The sequence below is a fragment of the Haemaphysalis longicornis genome, unplaced genomic scaffold, assembly GCF_048455015.1.
Source record: "Haemaphysalis longicornis isolate Haplotype H1 unplaced genomic scaffold, Haemaphysalis longicornis Haplotype H1 scaffold_7, whole genome shotgun sequence".
NCBI classification, from domain to species: Eukaryota; Metazoa; Arthropoda; class Arachnida; order Ixodida; family Ixodidae; genus Haemaphysalis; species Haemaphysalis longicornis.
Genome location: NW_027526422.1, coordinates 112,784,896 through 112,809,738, shown reverse-complemented (window position 1 = coordinate 112,809,738; position 24,843 = coordinate 112,784,896). Strand labels below are relative to the sequence as shown.

General features: G+C 44.6%; 1 protein-coding gene across 2 annotated transcripts in view; it reads right to left on the bottom strand.

The window, feature by feature from the left end:
• Positions 1 to 7,270: 7,270 nt before the first annotated feature.
• The window catches only part of LOC144146817 (uncharacterized), an 82,749-nt gene continuing 65,176 nt past the window's right edge, over positions 7,271 to 24,843 (bottom strand). Inside the window, exons 1-6 of one of the 2 annotated variants that reach the window (XM_077678744.1) lie at positions 16,218 to 16,361; positions 14,550 to 14,643; positions 10,384 to 10,425; positions 10,265 to 10,318; positions 10,156 to 10,203; positions 7,271 to 7,532 (exon numbers count right to left, since the gene is read on the bottom strand). In XM_077678744.1, the coding sequence (XP_077534870.1) occupies positions 7,360 to 7,532; positions 10,156 to 10,203; positions 10,265 to 10,318; positions 10,384 to 10,425; positions 14,550 to 14,607 (375 nt within the window). In that variant the 5' untranslated portion in view covers positions 14,608 to 14,643; positions 16,218 to 16,361 and the 3' untranslated portion in view covers positions 7,271 to 7,359. Of the gene's footprint in view, positions 7,533 to 10,155; positions 10,204 to 10,264; positions 10,319 to 10,383; positions 10,426 to 14,549; positions 14,644 to 16,217; positions 16,362 to 24,843 lie in introns of those variants that run through there. The other variant, XM_077678745.1, reaches the window with a different exon arrangement.

Sequence of the window (24,843 nt, the reverse complement as noted above, 5' to 3'; positions counted from 1 at the left end):
TTTAAAATGGTCAAAACCAAAACGTACGTTTTGCATGAAGAAAATTGAATGGAATGCTCCTGTGTGTTTTGTGGAGTACGAAAACGCTTCGTGAAGGCATATACAACTAAACTAGTCAAGACTCTCTTGTAAAAATATGTGATTTATTCAGAGTATCGAAGAGTTTATTAGTCATTTACTCAGAGAGTTCTTTAATAAAAGAATTTTGCTGTCAACTGAGGCTGATCAATAAGCAAGGCGGCGCTGAAGGCTCGACGACTGGTGGTGGCACGCGGGCGCACTTTGGTACTGGTGCAGTGTACCCAAAATGGTGGGTTTCTGTATTGGCACAGTGTGAATGAGTCATCTGCTTGCGCTGCATGCAGTGGTTGTCCAGCGGCCTCAGTACGCTAAACGTATTGTGTCTGAACTCCAATGTGCGAGTGTGGCCGAACTTCTGCCACCTTTAGTCCAGCTGGAGTCCGATGACCGTATCTCGGCTGACCTCCGGCGGCCACAAAGGGTGGCTTTCCAATGGACGGAGCCCTATGGCGGAAATCTGGCCGTATTACGTAAGCCGATTATCTGGCTGATAGGAGACTGGCAGTTCGATACTCATGGGAGTACGGCCATTAACGGCCAGAAGGCCCACATTTGGAAACTGGCTTAACACGTCTGCCAGAAAAAGGCAGGATAATATATCCCTGGCCAAAGTAAGTCGGCTTGGGTTAGGCAGAGTTGTATACAGTTCACTTTCGGTGGTCGATGTTCAGAAAAAGACCGGCCTTCATGCGGCTTTAGGACATGCGTTTTTCCTTCGGGAAACGTTGTTCAGCCGAAGCAAGGCAAGGGAACGGCTTCAGAATATTTGTATTCCTGTGAGAGTTGTTCTTCGGAAGAAGACTGGCCGGAGTGCGGCTGCCTTACACTCGCTCTTTCTTGGTGAACCGTGCTTCCGCCGGCTAAATATTCGTTTCCTTCGGGCAATCGGTGTTACAAGGAGACTGGCCGGCCGACGAACGGCCGCAAAATGTACGTTTTTTATTGGGTTAGCGGTTTTCAGCCGAATTGAGGCAACCGTACGGCCGCAGAGTATTTGGCAACCGGAGTTCATGGGGAGAACAGGTGATGTAAGGACTCAGGTCATCCCTTCGGTACGCGGTGTGCAGCGAAACAACGGCACCCGTTTGGGCACGAGATCTGATGCACAAATTGCGTTTGCAAGGAGACCGGCCAGTGTGTGTACTTCGGCGAGGAAAAAGCCATTAGAGAGCCGAGCGATGCAGACGGGTGTTTCTTGCACTCGGTGTTTATACGCTTTAAAAGAAGGAACTTCGTGTGTCAAGCAGTAATGAGTGGTACTATGTGAACCGGGAAGGTGCAACTACCCAATGGACATAACCAGTTAACATTTTAGACCATCGGTATACCATTTGCCGCAAGGAGACTGTTCAACATCGACGGGTAAGCTAAGCCTCCCCAGTCGTAGCGCTACCCCGCCTCGCCCGCCGGCCACGTCGACGCAATAGCTCGAGGCTATTCGCCCCCTCGAGAATTGGAAAGCATTCACACATCAATCCGGGATAAATGTACAACCAGCGACGGCCGTGATTCATCGACAATTTTCGGCCTTCAAGGGCGTCGAGCAAGTGACGAACACACAAGAGCTCAACCGGCGCCATGTGAAGGAATTTCCACCGAAGAAAGGTAAGGCAGCACAAAAGCGCAAGTTCCGGGCAATTCTTTCGATACTATTACTGCGAAAAGCAATATTGCAATATATTGTTCGTACTAAACATATAGAATGTCAAGTTATTGCATTTGTAGGCTCAATTCCGCGCTCTGAACTGCTTCTAGATCTTATTTAGACTGGCTATTAAAAAAGAATTATTATTTTAAATTGGCGATAACAACATAGCCTTGTCAATGACAAGCTTTTAGTTTAGTTGTGGTGTTTGATAGTGAGCTGAGCAACTCTTGTGAAATGGCACATTTGTTTAAACAATCTCCAGTGTCCTAGACTACAAGGATTACATCATGTTTTTTTTGGTCAACGCAGCTTGTTGAGTTCGCTCATGATTAGGCTCTATCAATAGATAAGTGTAAAGTAGTTGACTGTATTAGGTGCGCACTACCTTATGACCACACACTGTCTGTCCGCGTCCGTGCATATACCATTTATAATCACAAAAAAATCACACATGCACCGGCTGGATTCGAGCCTGTGTCTGTTAAACCAGACAGAGTTTGCGTCAGTCGTCTTACCCATTGGGCTGCGACCGTGAGTTATTACCCGAGACTCAAACGGCTTACTCCCTCGCCTGTAACGGTGCGGAGAATTTTAGGACCTCCCAATGTCCGTCCGTCTCCACCCATGTGCACACCACTACCAAGCGAAAATGGGCGAAATTCCATTTGATCCGTGAGTTCCAGTTTCGTTTAGGGAATAATTAGGGTGCAACTCAAGGTTCAAATTGAATGACGGTCGGGACGCAAAACGGATGACCCTGGGCGCAACTTCGATGTCATTTCGAGAACCCGTACTCCGCACCCTCGCCATCATCCACGGAATGGAGGTGCTGCCATTTTTTTCTTGGACTGCAAGAAAGCATTCGACGTTGTTCCATATGACCTTCTTGTTAGTACATTGGTCGGCTATGAACTGAATGAATCTATTATTGCAGGCATAGCCTAGAATCTCTTTCTACGACAGCAGTACATTGTTCTCAACGATGGTAATTCCGGATATGTTCCTGTGACCTCAGTATCATCTCAGGGTTTACATGTGGGCCCTCTGTTGCTGCTGTTATATATAAGTGTTATTACTATTGGCACCAAATCTTCACTCGAAATGCTTGCGAATGACTGTTTAGTTTACCGAACTAAACAGAGTGTCCGAATACCTGCAGCATGATTTGAATATAATATCATCCTGGAGTGCCTATTTAGAAATATCGTTAAAAGTTAAGAAGTGTTTTAACGTCACCTTTTTAAGGAGACGTTCATACCGATTCAATAGGTAATGCAGAAATAACGCTTTAGGAACGGTCAGGGAATATAAATAACTTGAAGTTTATTTATTCGTGGGTTCTAGGCGAACTATGCATGTTCACAACAAAAAATCTGTAGCTGCACGTGTGTTCGGTTTTGTGACAAAACATTCCAGCAAACCTCTGTCCAACCTAGAAGAACAACCGTATTGCACTCATGGATTCTTCATTTCATTTCATATATTGAGGCCTCAAATGCCCCGAAGCATTACATAAGGCGGTGGGAAACATTCTTTCGAAATCCCTTAATCACAAAAAAAGGAAGGAAGAAAAAGGAGAAAAATCGTGTACAAGAACAACAAAGAAACAACGCCAAGAAAGAAGCAAGTGGTACTACAATCGAATAACGGGTATTAAAATAAAGGCACGCAAGCAATACACATGACTAAACATTGCAACCAACAGGGTTCCAGTAACAAAAAACCTTCCAGGTAAAATGATTTGCTAATTTTCGCGCAAGGCCTTGCGGCTGGTGGTCGAGACAATAATGTCGGGGAGATTGTTCCACAGGGTTATTGCATTAGGCAAAAAAGAATCTTTCATCGCAGATGCCCGACAGTGAATGTGCGCGATTGGACTGCTGTGGTTGAGGCGCGCCGGGGAGATTCTAGGGTGTGGTTGCAGACCAGGGTGTCTTGGGATTCGATGATAGTAGAAATCGTGAAACATGCAGAGACGCGAAATGATACAACGTGATTTGAGGCTAGGAAGGTCGAGTGTTCGTTTTAGTTAGGTGATGCTGGATATAGGCGAGTTGTTTTCATGATAAAGCTTGAAGCACGGTTCTGAATAGATTTTTAATCCATTGGTCAGATAAGCTTGCGTTGGGTGACAGATAGATGAAGCATCTTCGAGTTTACGCCGGACGTTGTCTGATATGCGAATTGTTCAGTAACGGGCGATGCAGATCGGAGATTGCGACGAAGAAAACCTAGCGTGATTGAGGTGTGTGGGGATATTGTTTCAATATGAGTAACCCAAGATAATGACGATGTGAAGTGAACGCCGAGATAATTATTGCAGCCTGTTCAAGTTATTTCAGTCGAGTTTTACTAGTATGAGTGATTTGTACTGCTACGCTTACGGCAAAAAGACATATATTGACACTTTATCAAGATTCTTGAGCCATTTTTCACACCACGAAGTGGAAGTGTCTCTGTCTTCTTTAAGGTCAATGGAATCAATAATGTTATGAATGGCGTTGTATATGACGCCATCAGCTTCAAAAAGACTAACTCTGGTTTTTGTATTGGAGTGCAGGTCATTAACGTAGATTAAGAATAACAGGATTGATAAGACTGCTCCCTGGGAGACAGCGGATGTAACATACGAGATGAGGGAGTTATAAGAGTTAGCGGATGTGTATTGTATGCTACCTTTCAGGAAATGTTTGATCCAGGGTAACAGGGTTGAGAGAATTCTAAGACTAGATATCTTTGCAAGTAGGTAATTGTGTGAAACACGGTCCAAGGCCTTCGAGAAGTGAAGGAAGATTTCGTCAATTTGTAGATGACCATCGATATGTTGCAAGATTTCATGGGTGAATCCTGATAGCTGAGTTTAACATGATATTATCTTTTTAAAATCATGTTGGTAAGATTACCAAAATTAATTGATTCGAGGTAATTCATTAGATTAGCTGCCATGATAACTTCCAAAAGCTTGGGCGATAATTAGAGGCTTTTGATCGATCACCACACTTATGAACGTGAGTTATTTGAGCCTTTTTCCAATCGTAAGGTACCTAACTGGTACTGATTTGTTGCTGGATGATAACCCTTAGTGTTGCGATTCCCATGAAAGTAGTGTTTTTATGCAGTTTGCTGCTGATTTCATCGCAACCGGCCGAGGACAATAATTATATGGAGCTGATTAACTAAGCTATGTCATCAGCATTATTCTGTATTTTGGGCATTGCAGTCGCAGACTGCTGTGGTAATTTCGTAAAACTAAAGATTGCGGACGGGCGCAAAAACTTATGTAAAAAATCGTTAAGGACTGTAGCACATTTTTCAGCTTCAATCAGCTTGTTGTCGTCGTCTGATAGCTGGAGCTGCATTTGTAGATTTGGCGGGGAGATAATTTGAAAAAATCTACGAAGGCTAGACTGAAGAATTGGTAATAGATCAGTCGAAAAAAATTACACCATCTTCCCGTGGGGAACGATGAGGAGACTGCGAAGCATCATGAGGGTTCTGTGTAGGTTCAATTGTGTTGCCGTTATGCGGTTTCATTAATCGGAGCAAGAATAGGAACATAGTGTGAACCTTTATGTAGAGACACAGAAATGTAGAGAAATATAGAGAATTGTAGAGACAGCGAAGAGAGAGACAGCCTCGTTACCTGATTGAACACTTCCTGGTTCTCGTCTTTCTTAATTGCGTGCTAACGCTCCTACCCCGCGGCCCGCCCTCTTCGTTCGCTTCTCTTGTTGAGCTGCAAGGCGCGTGGCGCTTCTCGCCACAGCTTTCCCGCAGGAAATTCAACATTCTCCTCTAATGTTTTCAGTTCGTCGTTTTCGTTGACGTTCAGCTTCGCGTGCATTCGTTGTATCAGTAGCTTCTTGATGTAGATTGAATGAGTGAAGGACATAAGGCGCGTTCGTAGCAGATGCTCCCATCTTGCTTTGTAGCGCAGTGGTAAGGGTGCTACGTACCTCCCGTTGCGGCCTAGAGTCATGGAATCAAACCATGCGCCGCCTTCGTTTGACCCGCCACCACCGAGGGCGTCGTGGGCGCCAGATGTTGCACGGGCGGTGCGCTGGTGGTGGTAGCCGATGCGGGGCCGCCGGTGTCCATCCCCTCGGCACCCTCCAATGCGGTGGAGAACGGGGAGGTTACAGGCGGGAGCGCAGCGGTCCCGACGGAGGGGGGTTGGCACCACAACCGCTGCTGCCTCAGCAAGCGGTGGGGTGACGATGGGGTGCCTGAGGCAACCCAGCGGGGGGTAGGAAAGGGACCAGGTGAGATTCGCTGAACTGTGTCCCTGTGGAAACCAGACGACACTCCGCCCCCCGGCGAGCTGCTTCGGTGTACCTCTTCTGGGGGAAAGAGGCGAACCTCTTCCGCACCTCTGGGAAGGTTATGTCTCAGTGACCTTGATGTTTATTATCGTTTTCTCTTGTTGAAATTTTTCACATTTGCGTGAGTACGCCGCATGCGGCTCCCGCAGTTCACACAAGTGAGGGAGTCGGATGGGCAGTTGTCGTTGGGATGATCTTAGTCGGCGCATTTTCCACAAGTTGTTCGGCCACGGAAAGAGTTTGTGCCATGCCCGAATCGCTGGCACTTAAAAGAGCGCCGTGGGTTCGGGATGTAGAGACGGATGGAGCACCGGATAACACCTGTATTTATATGTTGTGGTAGTGCTGAATAGTCAAACGTCAAGATGAAGTGCTTGGTGGGGTTCTCCTTGTCGTCTCGGCGTAGGCTGATGCGCCTCACGGCTGTGGTGCCCTGATCCTTCAAGCCCGCAAGGAGATACGCATCGGTTTCGTCCAGCAGATCTGGCTCAAAGGTCACACGCTGGGAGCTGTTGAGACGCCGGTGGAGTGTGATCCTGATGTCCAGATCAGCCAATCGAGTCTGAGCTAGAAGCTTTGTGTTCTGCTGCTTGTCGTTTAGCTCAACAATTACCTCCCAGTCGTTTGTTTTTTAACCTTGTAAGTTGTTCCAAATATGCCTTCAATATATTTTGTAATCAAGAACACTGACTGCGATGCAAGAAGTTGGCCTAAATTGATGGATGACATGACAACAAATTGAGAAAAATAACAGGTTCAGGAAATTTAAGGATGGCATTGCGGTAAAAGATACCGCAGTGCCGCCCCTTTCCAGGGACCGATCACGTTTAGGCGGGGTGGGGGGTTTAGAAAATACCATATAGCGTAGTATAGCTGCATGGGATGGGGGTATGTTCTTCGGTCGGGTTACCCTGATACCGCGAGAGGTCCAGGAGCTCCCTCCCTGGTAAACAGACAGGGAGCCCATCCGCCGGAGCTTGAACTGGGCTCCGGCAGCCACCGTTTGATGTTTTTAAACCACATCTCCACTGTTGGTTCCAGCTTTTGTTGGGGGGCGCGGAGTCTGCGGTGTCACCAATACCGTTACCAAGATTACCCAAAGTGCCCCATGCGGGGATACTGCTTTGCGAAAACAATTGCACCGAGAACTCTCTGGCTAAGCCAGTCACAGTCTCGCAACTGGCTATCCCATTTTGAAGTAGGCAATAGAGATGGTAACTTCAAATAAATCAAAAACATTTATTGCAGTTTCAAACCTGACTTCGTGCAAAGTTCCATATTCCCCGAAATATTGCCATTACAGGCTCTTTATGCTAAAGCCACCTCATAATCATTAGTTAAAGATACCGCAATTGGAGCACGAGTGTCGTTTTCAGGATGACTGGAGTGAAAGATCTTGCTCAATGGGAAATTCAAACTTGCACTCCTAACCGGGATGGTGGTGTTAGCGTTTACAAGTTGAACCCTTTTGTTCGTGTTCACTGTAGAAAAAAAAAGCATTGAGGTTTGGATTAGGACATGAGTATATTTTACAAAATAGGTTGTGCTGGACCAACTGCTAAAGTTAGTTCAAAGCAGTTAAGGTATTTCGGGCACCTCTATTTAATTACAATTTAGGACATTATGCAGACCCAGAAGGGGCGCGAGCACGAGGGCCATAATAACTGCACTCTAACAAACGGACAATACATGGTGAATTAGAGCAATACAAGAGAAAAATAAAAAAAATACACACACCCGCACACAGCTTCAACTATCAAAACAATAACTGCACCTGTGAAGCATTTTTTTGCATCTGTGAAATTGAATCTGTGAAGCCTTTTTTTTGCATCTGCACAGTTGCATCGCAGAAATTGCGTCTGTGCAGCACCAGTATGATTTAAAATTTATGATTATCTGATAGAGATGTGTTATTTTTGTGTCAGCACTAAGATGCACTCTTACTAACAGCGCCCAAGTATGAACTAAAAATCACTAGGACACGATTACTACGCGGCCTCATACACATACGCAGAACAGGGATGCTGGCCAACAAGTCCATCAAGAGGAGAGAGGCAGTTAGTGGCAAGGGGCCCGAAGATTATCGTATTTGGTAGAAATTTTCTCCGAAATGAGTACATACGCTCCAAGCGTTTTTTTTCAGATCGGTATCAAACAATAGTTTCCTACATTAAACACTAGTATCTTCATTTTGAGGACCCTCAGGCGCGCGCATTCATTCATAGTGATAGCATAAATGCCCCATTGCGTGAACATCCTGCCTCGGTGTGGGAGCCATAAAAGTACGCTTCCAGAAAGGGCAAACGGCGTAAAAAATGCTTGCAAAAATCGAGTGAATTCGAGTCTCGGATTCTACCACGCAGCTTACGAAGTTCGCATTTCAAGGCATCGTCTGCATTTCAGGTGGACTATGACTCTCCTTAACTACTTGTTGACAATATGCTAATGGAGGTCCGTGGTAATATCTGCCCTTTATCTCAACCTCGGCTAAGATTTAGGGAGAGAATACTGTGTGAAGTACAACATCACGCCCAGGGATAGGAAAACAGCCACATGAATTAGGGAGAAGACGAACGTGGAGGACATTATATTTCAAGTGAGGCGAAGGAAATGGGCATGGGCGGGTCACGTAATGCGTATCAGGGACAACAGGTGGACCATCCGTTTAAGAGAGTTGTTGCCGCATATGCAACAGGTGTTTGCCGAGAGCTCGATATGAGATGAGCTACGGAAATTTGGGGGAAAGCCCGGACTCAGCTAGCACTCGACACGTGTGGCGGGAGATCTTTGAAAGAGACTTTTGTCCTGCAATGAACGCAACCAGGCTTATGATGCTGTTTCTTGTGAACTAAGTGTTGACTTAGGAATGCCATGTCCGACTTCTGAACTAGTGTTAAGACGTCTACCTTATTTGTACAATTCGAACGCGCTTCATATAGTGAGGCTTCGGTCATTTTGTTAGAAAAACTCGAAAAATATATTTTACCCCGATTCTATCAAGCACTTGTAGAAGACATAACCCAACGTACTTGGCAAATATTACGTGTTATTGGACACGCGCAACCGCAGCCGATAAAGTCCCTTGTGCTCCTTAAACTTGCTTATCTAGTTCCGACTGGCATTACCTTGTACGGGGAACAATAAAAGTGTTAACTCTGCCATGTTTTCGTCAGTCGTGCACTCATGCCTCCGGAACGCCAAGGGCACCTGATTCTTCAAGGTTCCACTCGCTGTGTACAAGTTATTTTACCTTGCACTCAAACGAGGCTTCATCACTTTCGCGCATTATTAAAGACAAGAGCGAGGTGTTAATTCAAACCTCAGAATTATGCGCAACAGGTGACTAAGGTATTACGATTGAAAAACGGCTACAAGAGAATGTACAACCGTAATGGTGGCTGGTTATTTCGGACTGCCATAAGTTTGATTTTGGGAGGACTTCGGCTTCATGGCGAGGGTCACGGTTAATTTAAAGCTGATTGTAACGCGCAGCAAAATTTGAACACTATTTATAGCAAAAGAAGGTGCGGTTAGAAATAGAGAAGCAGGAGCAGACAGTTTAGGCGCCAAAGCTACACGTCGCGTGTGAGACGCGATGTAGTCGAAGGTTTTGCTTGATATTAAACCACCAGTCAGTCAGTACTTGTTATAAAATCGTGATACATGAGCGATTTCGCTTTTTGCCTGGGTCAAAAAAAAAACAGCCGGTGAAACGTGAGTAACCGATTGCGTGTCCTGGGTGAAAACGTTCAAGGCATCGAACTGGGGAATAAAAATTGAAGTCTGTCATTTTTACTTTTTATTCCCTCCGTAGTCAGCAATCGTAATTAAACATTACACCGATGTATCGCACCGAATCTCTTGTGTGAGGTGTTTTCAGTATATTACCTTCTGGAATTAGACACCATTGCATTGTTATATTGCGAATGCAACGCAACTTATTGCAGTAAACGCCCCATATTTATGCCGATTCATTTCTCTGTTTTGTAACACCACTCTCGAAAATGATAGCTTCAGGGCTGCACGTTTTAGTTTCAGAAAAAGCCACAGTAAAGCTGCCATTATCCTTACAAAAACAAATACAAAAAATGAAGATAATCTTACTGCCGCCACCCAAGCGCTGCGGAGCTCTTTCAGTTTCTTCGGCTCGGCCTGAAAGAAAAGAAAGCTGTTGGAGAAATTTCTCCCCAGTTGTATGAGGAAGTGCTCTAACCTTTGGGAACAAAGCTTTCCTGTGGAACACCACTCCTAGCTTGTTCGATGCTCCCTGCAGGAATAGTAAAGTGCGTTGTACATACACCTGGAACAGAAAAAGTCAATAGTCTTACTCACTTGCTTCGGCCTCCCCCATGGAATAGGCGTCCCCGTTGTGCACTGTAAAAGATAACATCATTTAGGAGAACCGGCCGGGCTGATGGGGGCATAAATACAATTTGCTATTGCGGCAAAATGACCAAGATGACGGTCCGCTGCTATACCGCAAGTTGTCACCGCAAAGAAATAGGTAAGGAATACATGGAAACACCTGCCAACGATGAACGAAGAGGGAATTGGAAAAGTGGTATCAGTACAGTAAGAACATTCTACCTTTTATAACTAATTGATGAAGCTGAGATTACCACTTGTAATTCTTCAAGCTGAGGAATTCTGATGGGAAATTGAAGGGTAGAATTAATGAACAATGTGATAAAAGTAAGAGGTCGCCTATTTTATTTGAGGGATTAGCACGTTAGTTTTCCGTAATTGCCATTTATACCAAGCGTCACTGACCCAAACTTATAAATGATATGATTCCCGAATCCCGCGGTCGTGGTGGGTTTTAAAAGCGGATTCTAAAATTGTTGCGTTTAGATGTTCAAATGCATGACCAGGACCGTTCGCATGTCTTGACATGGGCAAATAAGGTCAACGTTTCGCATAAGAGCAGTGATTATTGAACCGTATTCGAAAGGGTGTTTCAGTTTGGCCGATATATTGTTGCTTACAAACAGTGCACTCTCGAAAGTATACTACATTAACGGAGCCACAGTTAGAGTTACCTTTTATGTTTAAGTAACAGTTTGAAGCCGTGCTGGTGGCACGATGTCTAGTGGTCACGAGTTGGCATAGTTTACATTGAGGTTCATTGCAGGGCATGCAACCAGTAGTTTCTGGTCGGCTCATACGAGAGCGAGTAAGAAAGTCGTGTAAATTCTTATTACGCCTGTTGACAACGCGTGGTGGTTCGGGGAATACACTTTTGAGCGTTCACTTTGAATTAGGATATTTTGAAGTTTTCTTAGTACAGTTGACACTCTTGGAGCGGAGGTTGAGTGGGTCAAAACTAAGTTTGTTTGCGGAATAAATTTCAGGGCTTTTTCTTTAAATACTTTGTTACGCTCTAATCGGTTGGCTGACAGAATAGCGTAGTCGATAAGCTGTTCCGGGTATTTTTGTTCAGGAGGGTGGTCTTAAGTTGTCGACAGTTAGAGTGAAAGTCAGCTCGGTTGGAGCAAATTCTCCTAAAACGGTGGGCTTGACTGTATGGTATTGCTGTCTTGCACATGTCTGACCTGGCTACTTTGGAAGTGCAAATACTGCCGCGTGTCGGTCTGTTTTCTATACAGTTTAGTTTTAACCGGACCTTGCGAAGTAGTAATTGTAACATCCAGAAAGTTCACATTGTGTTTCGAGTAGCAATGAGCAAGGATAAACTAGGATGGGCTACATGAAATGTCTGAATGAAGGCGAGGAGATCCGCGTAACTGTGCTGCCATACCATTCCTTATGTCGTCAATACACTTTTTCTAGTGCAGTGGCTTTAAATTTTGAGTGTCAAGAAAGTTTGATTCGAGGTGAGTCATAAAGATATTAGCGTAGTTGGGTCCGATTCGAGTTCCCATCGACGTTCCGCTGACTTGCACCCAATTTACGTCGTCAAAATAACATTATTAAGGACCATTAGAAACTTTCCTTTCGCGACCGCCGTATAAATAAATATATATATATATATATATATATATATATATATATATATACTATATTACTATATTATGCGAAAGCCTAGCGAGGGTCTCGGTTCTGGCAGCCTTGATGCCTAGGTAGCATAAGAGGGCTTCCCGCCAGTTACCCACTCATGACAGGCTGTAGACGTTTGAGTCACGCCGCGGGGGTTGAAAAGAAGGTCCCCTTCTCCCCGTGTAGTCAGAGTGGCGCTGGCTACCATCCTCAAGCGTCAGATACACTTCTAGTAAATATAAATAGCACAGAAAGTTAAGGAGAGCACAGCCGCCCAGATAGCCGAATTGGTAAGGCATTCGAGATCTAATCGAAAGGCGTGGGTTCGGTCCCCACTCTGGGCGCGTGTTTTTCTTTCTTTCTTTCTTCCTTATATTAAAAAAAATCTAACTACATTAACCGTAGTAAAAAATAGAGCCTAACCACACCCCTATGCCTCCTTTGGCGTTGTAGACTGCCGACCTGTGTTTCTGTATATATATATATATATATATATATATATATATATATATATATATATATACACACACTTTGAGCCCGTTCTCAGCATTGCGTCCTATTTACAATGACCCGGTAATACATTATGGGCACCATCCTTTGCTTGAACTTGATCAAAATCAAGATCAATCATCCTTATCAATATTCTTCCCATTATGTTGTGAATATCATCGTCACAAGAGGCTGGTTCTGAATCTGTGACGGGTGCAATGCTTCCGAATATACGTCCTCCTGCACCTGTCTCTCACAGTCCTCTGAAGTGGTGAAGGTCGACCTCGATCTCGTCCTTTACGCCTTCCGATGTCACCCCTGGAGCGCCGTTCGGGCGGTATTTACTGTAGCAAGCCTTGCACCATGAAGCCACGAGCAACCCCACTGGCGCTGCAGCTGGGCATGGGGCGTTTTAGGGACCAGCTGCAAGCGTGGCTACCGTTTTTCTCCGGGCTGGTAGCAGACACTCAAAAGTTTATCACGGCACCTCGGACGCGGGGTTCTACGACTTCAAGAGTATTACTACGCCGTCACTTACAAGTCCGTAGAAAAGAACCTTGACGCGGATGCACTTTCTCGGGGTCCTCTTGAGTCGCATACGACTTCTGCGTCATTATCACCCTATAAAGCCCTCCCTTTCACACCTGTCAACTACACAGCGCTTGATGACGGCCTGTCGCATTTGCCTACTCTTCAAAGAACCGACACCTACTGGCGCACGATAAACGATCAGCTTAACGGCACAATACAACCACCGAACAGCCGGGCGCGTCGGCAGCTTCAGCACCTCCAGTTTTTGAGTGGTGTTTTGTAGCATTCAAATCACCAGTCGTCGGGCAAGGGATCGGTTCCCGTTGTAGCGCACTCTATTGGAAAGGTGATATTATAAGCCCTTCACGACTATGCTTTAGCGGGTCTGGCTATGTTCAGACTACCGACACAAAAGCGGTATCGTGATCTATAGACAAAAAAACCGCGTGTAACGCAGTTCAGTTGGCTGAGAGGTGAAATGACGTCATTCTTTAGAGATATAATGACAGTTACGGCAGCAGTCACAACCTGGCCTCACGTGGGCTTCCACTAAACTTACGACGGCATACGAAGTCGTTTCTTTTGGCCTGGGCTCTCCACCTTCGTTGCCCGCAACATTGCTTCGTGCCCATCTTGCCAGCACCAGACAACGCCCACATCTCCGCCTGCTGGACTTCTACAGCTGCTTCCTTGCCCTTCTGAGCCCTTCGACATTGTGTGCATGTGCGTATGAGTGCGTGCACGTGTGTGTGCGTGTGCACGTGTGCGCGTGTGCGCGTGTGTGCGTGTGTGCGTGTGTGTGTGTGTGTTACCTCGAACCATGCATTGGTTTTATTTTTTATGTTTTCGCTTTTACCGACCAACTGCACCAGTCTGTGCTATCTGTTCCCCGAGTGAAGCGCATCTTTCATTCTTTATTATGCCCCTCGGGGTTTCTCATTTGATATCGAGAATGTTTCGCACGAACGCCACCAGCCTAGAATAGTCTTATTTGATCTACAGTGGTCTGGGTGTAATTCGACGGTTCGAAAAACACCCACGCCGAACGATAAATGCCCGAAGAGCCGACGCCGCGGCGTTCGATATACCGACACTCGTCTGCGCATGCGACTTTGTTGACTGCAGCGTCGCAGCCTATGTAACCTTTCAGTTGTTAGGGGAGCACGAGTTCACTCAAAAAAACTTTTTTCTACAAGACAGCTGCGTCGCCTTTCCTACGTTGAAATATATATATGTGTATAGATTTATATATAAAGAGTTAAGAAGGAAGGCGAGACTGAGTCTGAGTGACTAAATTGACTGCAGCAGTCAGTGTTGCTTCCCGTTCCCATCTCTCTTCATATTCAGTGTATTGCTTTATTGGTGGCAGGAGTCTATGGGCCGTTTTAAACTCTGATACAAATTATGAAGTGCTTAACTTTGTTCCGAGGGGTTCATTCATCTAGACGAAAAAAGTAAATAAATGAAGGACGGTTTCGTACCCAACAGGGAAAAGGTGGCAATAACCACAAGCACCATAGTTGCCTTTCCAGCCACCATCTTTCTTGAATGCCGGTCGAGCAGAAGTAGGTGTGTCTACAGTGGAAAAACAAACACGGTTATTTGTTGGTGTGTTGGAGTACGAGTTTTTTTAAATTAGCTATAGTGTTGTCTTTCCGTTCCATTAAATCATTCTTAGACGTTATCAAGGGTCTGAACTTTCTCGTGGACTTCAACGCTGTGCGAAAGACTGTGAGAATTTCAGGGCTCTAGACAACAAAACGATATCAAAAACAAGTTAAAACAAGGGCATTTCTCACCGCGGTGTTACTGATGCCCACAAAGTCTCACGGCCGGAGGACGTCGCTCGGCAAACAGGAAAGGACATACTACAGCATTCCATCAAGAACTGCGCGGTAATTCTGAAGGAACTGCTGCCGTTTCTGACTAACCTGACTTGTACCAAGGCAAATAAAAAAGCGTTATTTAAAGTGTTACTGAAGGCTAAACGACAGGTGCAAGGGGCGTTTAATCTAAAAATTTAGAGCCACAGTGCAACTTTTTTCACCTTCTCACCCTGCTTACATCCTGCCAAAACTAAAGCATGCGGGGTTTTCTTAGTCATAGTAATTAAATTTATTTACTGGTAAATTGTCGTTGTATACCATCCGTCACATTTGTTTATTTTCGTCCTTTGGCTGAACTTGCTTCCCTGCAATAAAACTTTTCTGTTTCCGGCACGCACCCATGGAACTCACGTGCTGTTGGTTGCGCCTGTTTACCAGAGCATTACGACGTGCTAGTTGGTCTGATATGATGGAAATAAAATTCCTCTAAAAGGACAGGACGAACAGAAGAAGTCACAGCACGCAGCGCAGACAAACAAATTGAGTGACGAAATAACAGCGTGGAATTTTTGGCTCGTTTCTAAGAAATGATTGCAGAAAGACTGATAGTAAAAAAAATCAGAATGCGTGCCATCAGAAGATGATGCAAGAAGGTCCTGGGTTCAACAAACTTCACTATGTGTTTCACCCTGCGGCGGAAATGTGTTGGCTTGTTGTTGCTTTCGTTGCGCCTGTTCTTTCGCGTGCTTTCCCTGTTTCGATTGGCTGCGCAGCCCGAGGGCTTTTGGTACCTCCCAGAGTGGGCGGTCAAGATTTTGCGAATTTTTATGCTTTCTTGCTTTTTTCAAGAAAAGGAAACGCGGCTTGGCTTCTCATACCCCTACATACCTGGTTAAAATTGTTGCCCAATGCATAACGTAGTGTATCAAGATTGTATGGTAATGGCGTAATTACACGGATAAACAATACTACGCCATTACGAGTGAAAAATTTCTCTAATGTACTGGACACCACATAATTAACAGCGACTATGTAGTTCAGAATGTGATTGTGGACACTTAACGTCATGTTTAAGAACAAGAGGTGACAGCTCAGAACAAAGGCGCTTAGAGGATATCTGTACGTTATGTCTTACAGAAAGAAGTATTTTGTTTGTTCGTAGAGCGACTTTGAACTGTCCTCTTCAAAGGTATTTGAGAGTATTCTGAAGCAAATATGCATTGAGGTTGCCACGGCATTCTTTTATATTGTATATTTTTTTGAAGCATGCCACTGCCTGTCTGCGAATAGATTTGTTCTAATCGAGTACTTTTAGGTAGTTACTTGCCAAGCAGCAGTGGTGGTGCCTTGTAGGGGAACTAATGCTGGGAGATTCGTGATGCCTTTTATACACAAAAGTGGTACGTCTCTCAAACGTTTCTGTCAAAATTTTAGAACGAGGCTTGTACTTTGAACTACCAATATAGAAAAATATAGATAACGTTGTGATGTGCAATGAGTTTTGAAATTAAGAATTTAATGAAGTTGTCATAGTCGTCAAAATTATTTCCACAGTGCGGGACAGCGCACAAGTTGCCCTGAACACCGGCACTGATGACTTTGTCATTTTCCCTGTACGACATGAAGCACTTAGTTCTTATCTATAATTAAAAATTCAAATCCAGGGAACTCAACGTTTTTGTGGGTCTATATTTGACCTGCTATATTACCTGACACCGAGCTTATGTGAGAACGCTTTGGACACCAGGGCGTAGGAAACTTGGAAGCAAAAGACTCCAAAAATTTTAATGTAGAATACAAAACTTATTGATGAACTTTACGGAAAAAACACAAGCGCATGCAGAACAGCAGGTTATAATTCTAATGATAATACTGCTTTTACTCTGGCGGATAATTTTCTCTCCACTCAGTGTTAAGTAAGGCGTGAGGACGATGCTCGTATCTGTACGTGTATGGCGAGCCTTATCCAAAGATAGCGATAACGATCCATGCTGATCGACCTAATCATAGCAGTTACCTGTCAATAGTGGCTGTATACGTGGCGACAGCCGATCTGAGGAGGGTCTTGCATTATTCAGGAAAATGTTTTCAGGCAGATATGCAAGAAACATCCTATGACGACACTTGTTTCAGAGCTCACAATTATCTGCACACACAAGTAACACCACGCAGCTCTAACAACGAAAAAAAGCAAGGGCGTCAGTTCTGATTGCCACAAGTAAATGTCTTATCTGCAACGCTTTTGGCTAATCGTGATGAATTTCAGTTTTAAGCTTTTTTGTCCGTGTATAAAGACAAACAAGAGCCTTAAGCACCCCATTTTTGAAAAAGCGCCGTTTTTGCTATAGCTCTGTGGTCAAAAAATGGCCTAGGCAAGAAGGAGTAAATAAATATAAATTGCACAGTAAATGACGAGTACTTTACTAACTGTGCTATCTGCGCCCTTTGCAAACGTAAAAAAAAGTTTTAGCTGTTTGCTTGGTCGGGAGACCCACGCAATTGGGGCTTTGGCCCAAAATATCACGCTTTGAATGGAAGTGTACCCGCTTAAAAAAATCCACAATACTGTGAATTCGAAACGTAAAAATTGTACAATAGTGCGTGCACAGTGGCACCGGAGTGTGATAGCACGTGAGCAGACCGGATGCTTACCAGTCACGGAGACCCCTGAGCCTAGGGCAGATGTGGCGTCTGCAAGTACGCTAGCTGAAGTAACTTGCACCGTAAGACGATTGCAGAAAAGCGATAAAAGAGAAGTACTATGTATGATGTAGCAGGAAAATAGGTGGTTGGATCGGTTAACGTTAGAACAAAAAAAAAAAAACACAAAAGCAGGGAAATAGACAGAAATAACGTATTGCAGAAGAGAAGTTGAATGCGAATCGCAGAGCTTTTGCCTTATAAGCACGCAATGAGAGCTAGGTGCCCGAAAAAGTTCTTGATTTTAAATTCCGAGAGCGTGTGCTTGAGGTTGATATTCGAGGTGGGCTGCCTAAGTCTAAAAGTGTACTTTTTCATCATTTTTACGCTTATTTTTAGGACATTTCCACTTTTATGTGGAGGTCAATGGGAAGGCACAGTTCAAAATTGAATACCATCTTTAATATGCGTAAATCTGCTGCAATGTGTTTAGTCAGAATACACGCTGACATTTCGCCCGCCTCGGAATATCGACTGCAAAACCCGAAAAAACAGCCCTTGCTTTCATTCATTATTGATTGATTGATTCCATATTTTATTGATTCATACATGTCTAATTGCCCATGCTGCGTACGTCGTGGGCCTGCGCCTGACTTTTGGGCTTTGAAGTGTTTGAATGTGGCCGTTAACCACCAAACAGTAAATATATTTCACTATTTGAACTGGTCTACGATGTTAGACTTCAAAGCCAGACAGTGAAGCTAACCTTTTAGGTTTAGGACTAACGGTACCTAAACCTCAAGATGAGCCTGAAGATGTTCCATGCGAAATTTTTCTCATTGTACGCCCTCCCGGATCAGGACGTCTGCCTCAGAGCGCGATACGAGGCCTAACACCGCAAAGTTCTACGCCCGAATCACCCCTTCGGCTGTTGCTCAATGACTAGCTCAAGCTATTCCATCATCAGCATCTGCCTACTTTTGTCCATTCCCCTGCAGAACGAAGACCTCTGCCAAAGGTTTTCAGCAACGTCTTTGGAGTGTTAGTTGACCTCGTTCCTCCATCCAGTCTTTGACCGACCCAAAGCCTTTCTCAACTTGGCAATTTATAGCATGGCAAGCTGCTTCCGAACAGGCAAATACGCGAAGCAATACAAAAACAACTTCAATAGTCAAAATTCACAAAACAGGCTTCACTGATTTGCCTGCAAAAACGTTTTCACAGCAAAGGCTTCACAATATTCTACGAAGATCGCTGTAGTAAGGTATTAGTGCTTTGGCACTAAAAACAGGTTTCCAGCCTATTGCTCTCTTTCACGGAGGCTATTTTACCTCACTGTGCCACTTTTAGTCCTCAGACGTCTTAGAAACCTGCAAGAATTCTTTCGACATTTCAATTACGAAACCCCAGCCAAGCGACTTTTGCAACACATGTACATATCTATATGTCGAGGCAACAAATTCGGGGGTCTTGTTGTGCGGTTATGTGTCTTAAACCGAATTTGTGCACACAAAAGCCGCAGCACCGTTGGTTCGGTTCCCGGGACTGCTAAAACGTCCGCTAGCACTATACGGCATAAATTTGAAAGGCGCGGCATCATGATTTATAGCGTTTAGTTTGTACACCGTAATATTGTTATAAATAATATAATACATCTGCTAATATTTAGGGAACAGCCCTAAGAAGAATTCTGCGACACTTCCGATGAAAGTTTTTACTCTCGCTTTGGAATATTGAAGCATTGTCATAGCTAGACTTATCATCAGCACGCAGATGCACTGCGTGATTTGCTCGTTAAAGCAAAACTACACACCTTGCATTTTTTTTGCTTTGTGGCTTTTTCTTTCAAAGTGGCTAAAAACGCGCTTATTGCTGCAACATCAAAGATAGGGCAATAGCGGTGGCAAGGCTGTACTGAGGTATTTCAAGCACTGAAAAAACGCCCAAAATCGGGAGAGATAGAAAAATATTTTGCAGAGGTGTTCAGGAGAACTGTAGGTCTTAGAGGAGTACTTTTTGCTTAGCTACTTTGTTGCCCTCACTATAAGTACTCGATGCGTTCATTGACTACGTTCGTAAAGGATTTAGGATTGACTAAAAAGTTCAAAAGCGTGTTGCAGGCTCCCTTTAGAGTAAACAGGAACAACCTGCTATGCCACGTAGCTTAAACGCTGCATGCACGGGTCATGCCATACACCCAGATAGTTACGTCATCCTTTTCTGCATATCCGTAAGAAGTATATAATGCACATTTGCGCATATATACTAGAGAACATTACTTCGGGTAGCAGCGTAAGGACTATCAATGTCTCGCTTGCTGTGCGTCGCAAGCAGGGCTCACGCCCTGGACCTTAATATGTGCTTGGGCGTAAGATATACACCAAAAACGGGCACGTTCTTTATCAAGTTGGAAGAAGCATTGCTTTCTAGATGTCCTATTAGGTGTCAGCCAAGGGAGGGCTCTACATATTTTCAGCAGCATTCAACAATGCTCGGGCACCACCCTTCTTAACATCACCATGTCCGAAATGTTGCCTGCTCTGGTGACAACATCGCCGGTTGGCCAGCGGAGGATGTACTAGACAGGTGCAGCGATACTGGGTGAGGATCTCGGGGCAGGAGGAGGATAAAACATTTATTGCTCCCATTGAACATAAAGAAAGGAGCGTGGAACAGTTGTCGGTCATTCATGGTGGGTAGCGACCCTTGTCCGGAATGTCAAGGCCAGCTGCAGCGCGAATGGCCCTTGTCACCATGCCACGCTTGTTTTCCACGAGATCACTTGTCAGCAGCTCCTCCCACTGCTCCTGTGTCGGTGCAATAAGTTCTGGTAGTTCGGTGACGCCTTTACACAACCACATCACATGGTACAGGGTGTTGTGCGTTTCAGAGTAGAAGTTGCAGTCGTAGCTGAAGAGCGCTTGGTGTATATTGAAAAGCTGTGTGGCGTGCGCAAATGAATTTGTCTGCAGTCTCCAAAATTGTATGCCTTCTTCTTTGATAAGCTTCGGATGGGGCGGTGGGTACCGTCTTCTTAATAGCCTACAGTGATGTAGTGATGCGCTGGGGGATGGACGGGTGGTGTTTTACGGAGTGGTGAGCGCCTATGAGGGTTTAACCTCGGTGTGAGGGGCCTCGGGCTGTGGTATCTGCGGCTTGATTTCCTTCTAAAGACTCGTGACTTGGAGTCCAAATTATATAAATGTCCAATGAAGTTTTTCGGCTTTCCAGGTATTATGTAGTAGAGCAAGTACCATCGCTGAGATACTGTCCCTTTGAAAATTCCGGCAGGCCACTTGCGAGTCGGGGATGATGGTCACGCGGCCTTGGGTATCTGCAAGTGTGGTGGTGGCAAGCACGACTGCTGTCTCCTCTGCAGAGGCGGTGTCATCTGTATTGACCATTGCTGAGCATAAGGCAGCTCCTTTAATGTTTGTCACACAAACCGCGTACGCCCACTTGGCTCTTGCCGGGTACCTCCCAGCATCGATCTATCTTGTTGAGCTGTCCTTGCTTTAAACGTTTCCCAAGGCCTTCACCCTGTCTTCTCTTCGCCCCTTGTGGTAACCCGAGTGCATATTGCGTGGGACGTCTTCAACCATAATGTATGCCCACCAGGCATTGCGGATGCGTCGTTTTTGGTTTTGGGGTCCCAAGGCTTGGCGGTACAAGGTAGCTCGGCCGGTCTGGGTAAGCTTGAGTCGCTTGATTTGGCGTGCGTTATGCGCCTCGGTGAGTTCTTGCCACATGCTGTGGATGTCTAACTGAAAAGGTTTCTCTGAGGAGGCATTGGTTGGCAGTCCTAGTGCTAATTTGTAGATTTCAAAAATTAAAATGTCGAGCTTCTTTATTTGAGCAATTTTTAGTCCCAATAAGTGGTTCCTTAGGTGATTCGGCTAATTACCAGGGCCTGTAGCATTCTGAATGTATCCTCTTCCTTCAACCCGTGTTTTTTTGTTACTTCCTGATTAGGTGGGTTAACTGGTGACAGTGTTTTGTAGTTTCTGGAGGGTGGCAGCCCCTGCCCCGTCTTTTTGAAAAGTAAGACACAGTATTCGGACTGTATCGACCTTGGGGGTGGTAGCGCCATGAAGCGTCACCTCTGGGTAGCCGGTCTCGGCGGGGGTCTACCTCTTTCGCTTCTTGAGCATACGAATTTCAGATTTTTACGGTACAATTGAGAGCCCACATTCCCAATGCAAAATTATTGTTTCCTTACCAGGCAAGTATTCGGCTGCCATGGTTGATCCCAGTTGACACAAAACATCTCGAATGAATTCGCAACAAAACCATTAGAATTGAGGGCACAGCTTCTGTATTGCCTCTACCTAAGCGGGCTGGAAGGCCAGCGATTCAGCATAAGGGGCAAGCATCTCTCCGTCCGAGCATGGCGGCAGTAAGAAATATTGATTTCCACTTTTAGGTCTTAAACTCTTCCGAGCGAAGCCGGTTTACTGGGTTTTTTACCAGGGTCATTTCGTATTCGATGGGATATCATAGGGTGGACAAAGTGAGAACGGCTCATGACAAATTTCTAGTGCTCTTCACCTTGAAATATTTTCTGTTATCGCGGGGATTCTGAAACACATTAGTTAAAATCAGGGATTCATATTCATGCCGATACAGCAGAAAATGTAGAATTTTGTATTGTAATGAGTGTATAGCATCTATTGTCATTAGGCTCGATAAAAAGCCAAAGTTGCCGGTGGTACAGGCCCATTTTCCAGCATCCGCTTACTATGATGTGGTTTTAGAAAATTTTTACTAAGACGTTGAGTCAGCAATGCCTAAGATAAAACTGTGCACTCTATTATCACAGGTGACGTTTATGAAAAAATGGAGGGGGAAGGGTCTGCGGTGGGGAAATGTAGCCTAGGCTTTTGAAGGAGCCCCTAGGAACTGCTGGCTGCCTACGTTGAAAGAAATAACATTCGACTGAAGAATACGTCCTCCGCAAAAAAGGTATAGGAAAGGGACTCTAAAATGCCCAATTGGTGAAACAAAAAATAAAACTCACTTTATGTTACCCGGCACTTCACGCACAGTACATCCGTTACAAGTAATTTACATGGTTAAGACAAGTGATGACAAAATGGCCAGAAATTAAATGGGCCTGTGTTTAAAAATGGAAAGAATAAGGATGGTAAAGCTGAAGACGCTGCCTTACCTTCCCTCCATGGCAGAAAAGTGAGACTTAAGAATATTACGTGAGAACAAATTCTCCGTATGGCCTAATCAAGACAACGATGTGGTTAGATAACAAATATTTCACAAATATGAACATTCAGTCACCACTAGCAATAGGAGAGAAACAGAAAAAATGTGAATCGAAGTTATCACAACTAACCAAGAGCCTCATTGAAAACAGCCGAAAAATGTCGCCCACAATCCGTGAGCCGGATAGTATTGGCCATGGTCACTACACTGATAACCAAAAGTAGGACGGCCGACACCCGTGCACCTAAAGTTCCAACAGTTCAAGCAGGATTGAAACACCGAATAAGTTTCAAAGCGACAAGAAGGAAACTCTTTTCTGGCAAAAATAGAAGGTATGCAATCCAAGATAGGAATGGCAAAATAACAAAAACACAAACGATATAGTGAAAACAGCCAAGGTATTTTGAGCAAACCTTTAGCTTGTGACGCTGACTTATACACAGGTTTTCCGATTACTGATGTCGGGAATTTTCGACCTGTTAGGAAAAGTGAGGTAGCAACGGCGGTAAAATCAATGAATAAAGGCCAAGCTGCAGGAGATGATAGTATTCCAGTCCATATTGCGCCTTGAACGCGAGATTGAGCTAACAAATCCTGCATACCCATTCTCGAAGCTCCTGAGTACTTCAACAATAAAAAAGTGATGTAAAAACGCAAATTTAGTTCTAAATTATACTGCTGATGTCAAGATCCTAAGACAAACAGACCCATTACTATTCGCTCAGTTTTCTTCTTTGCTTTACAAAAGTTATTCCCAACTGCATTAGTGCGACGTTAGACCTTGAAAACCATGAGAGCAGGCAGGCAGACCATATCCACCCTATCTACAGGTAGTCAAAAATTGTTCACAGCATAATACATGGTTGCACATGACATTCATAGATTAAGAAAACGCGTTCGGTTCAGTGCTCACTTCAGCAGTAGTTACGGGTCACGGGAATGCGAAGTGAACGAGTCATATACTGCATTCTTTAAATATTTATACTAGTCATGTACGAAAATATACGGTTCTATCAAAAATGTCTATACAATGGAGTGTCCTGCGAGCGCACACTGTATCTCCGCAATCATTTCTAGCACGTCGGTAAGGTGCGGTCAGGAAGCTAATAAGGAATGAGTGCTTACCGATGATCAATATATCAGCTACCTTAACTTTGCCGACGTTGTTTTCTTCTTCTTGATCAGACTTTTTAAACAGGACTCTTTTAATGAGCGCGTCATCTTCATCACAGTCATTATCATCATCATCTCTTCATCGATTTCATTTTTTTATACATCTGGTGTAGCAAGCTAGGCGCCTTGGCCAGGCTAACCTCACCAGTATCATTAAAGACTATTCTCTCTCTCTCTCTTCTTCAGTCAGGCCAGTCGAAAACTTCAGAGCATTACCCGCAATTTTGGCTCGGAAAGTTTAGCTGCAGCCTTAAAAAATAAACAAAAAATAATGTTCAATAAGCATGCTAAGTAGCGTGACTTCAAGGTAGGCAGGAAAATATTGGAAACAGTCAGCAGTACAGTTTACAGTAAGCAGTAATGTCTATCTTCGGCCACTAAGAAGTGCTGCTGCAAATCATTAAAAATAAGTTACCTTTAGAGTAAGGACGGGCTGGGCTGCTTTGGTAGGAATTAAGATATCCTGAATATTCTGCCTCTCTTCCAGCTCTAAAAGCTGGTATATAGCCACTGTGTTGTTGCAGTAATGACGTATGGGGCAAAAACTTGGGGCCTAACTCAGCGCCTGAAAGGAAACACGAATCGGCCTAACCCGCAATTCAAAGACGAATGCCAAGGGTTTTGCATTAGGTATACGAAAACAGGTGTGTGGACTATGGAGTGGACTCTTGTCGACTATATTACAGCTAAAATTCTCGAAGTAAATGCGCATGGCCAGATCACATCATGCACATGAGGGGCAACAGGTAGACCATCCACTTAACAGAGTGGCCGCCACTAGACTGTAAACGCAATACGATAGGCCAAGGACTCGAGGGATGGGTGAACTACGAAATTTGCTAGCAAAGGATGGACTTAGCTAGCACTCGATAGATCTCGCTGGACATCTACTGTATAGGTATTCGTCCTACATGGGACA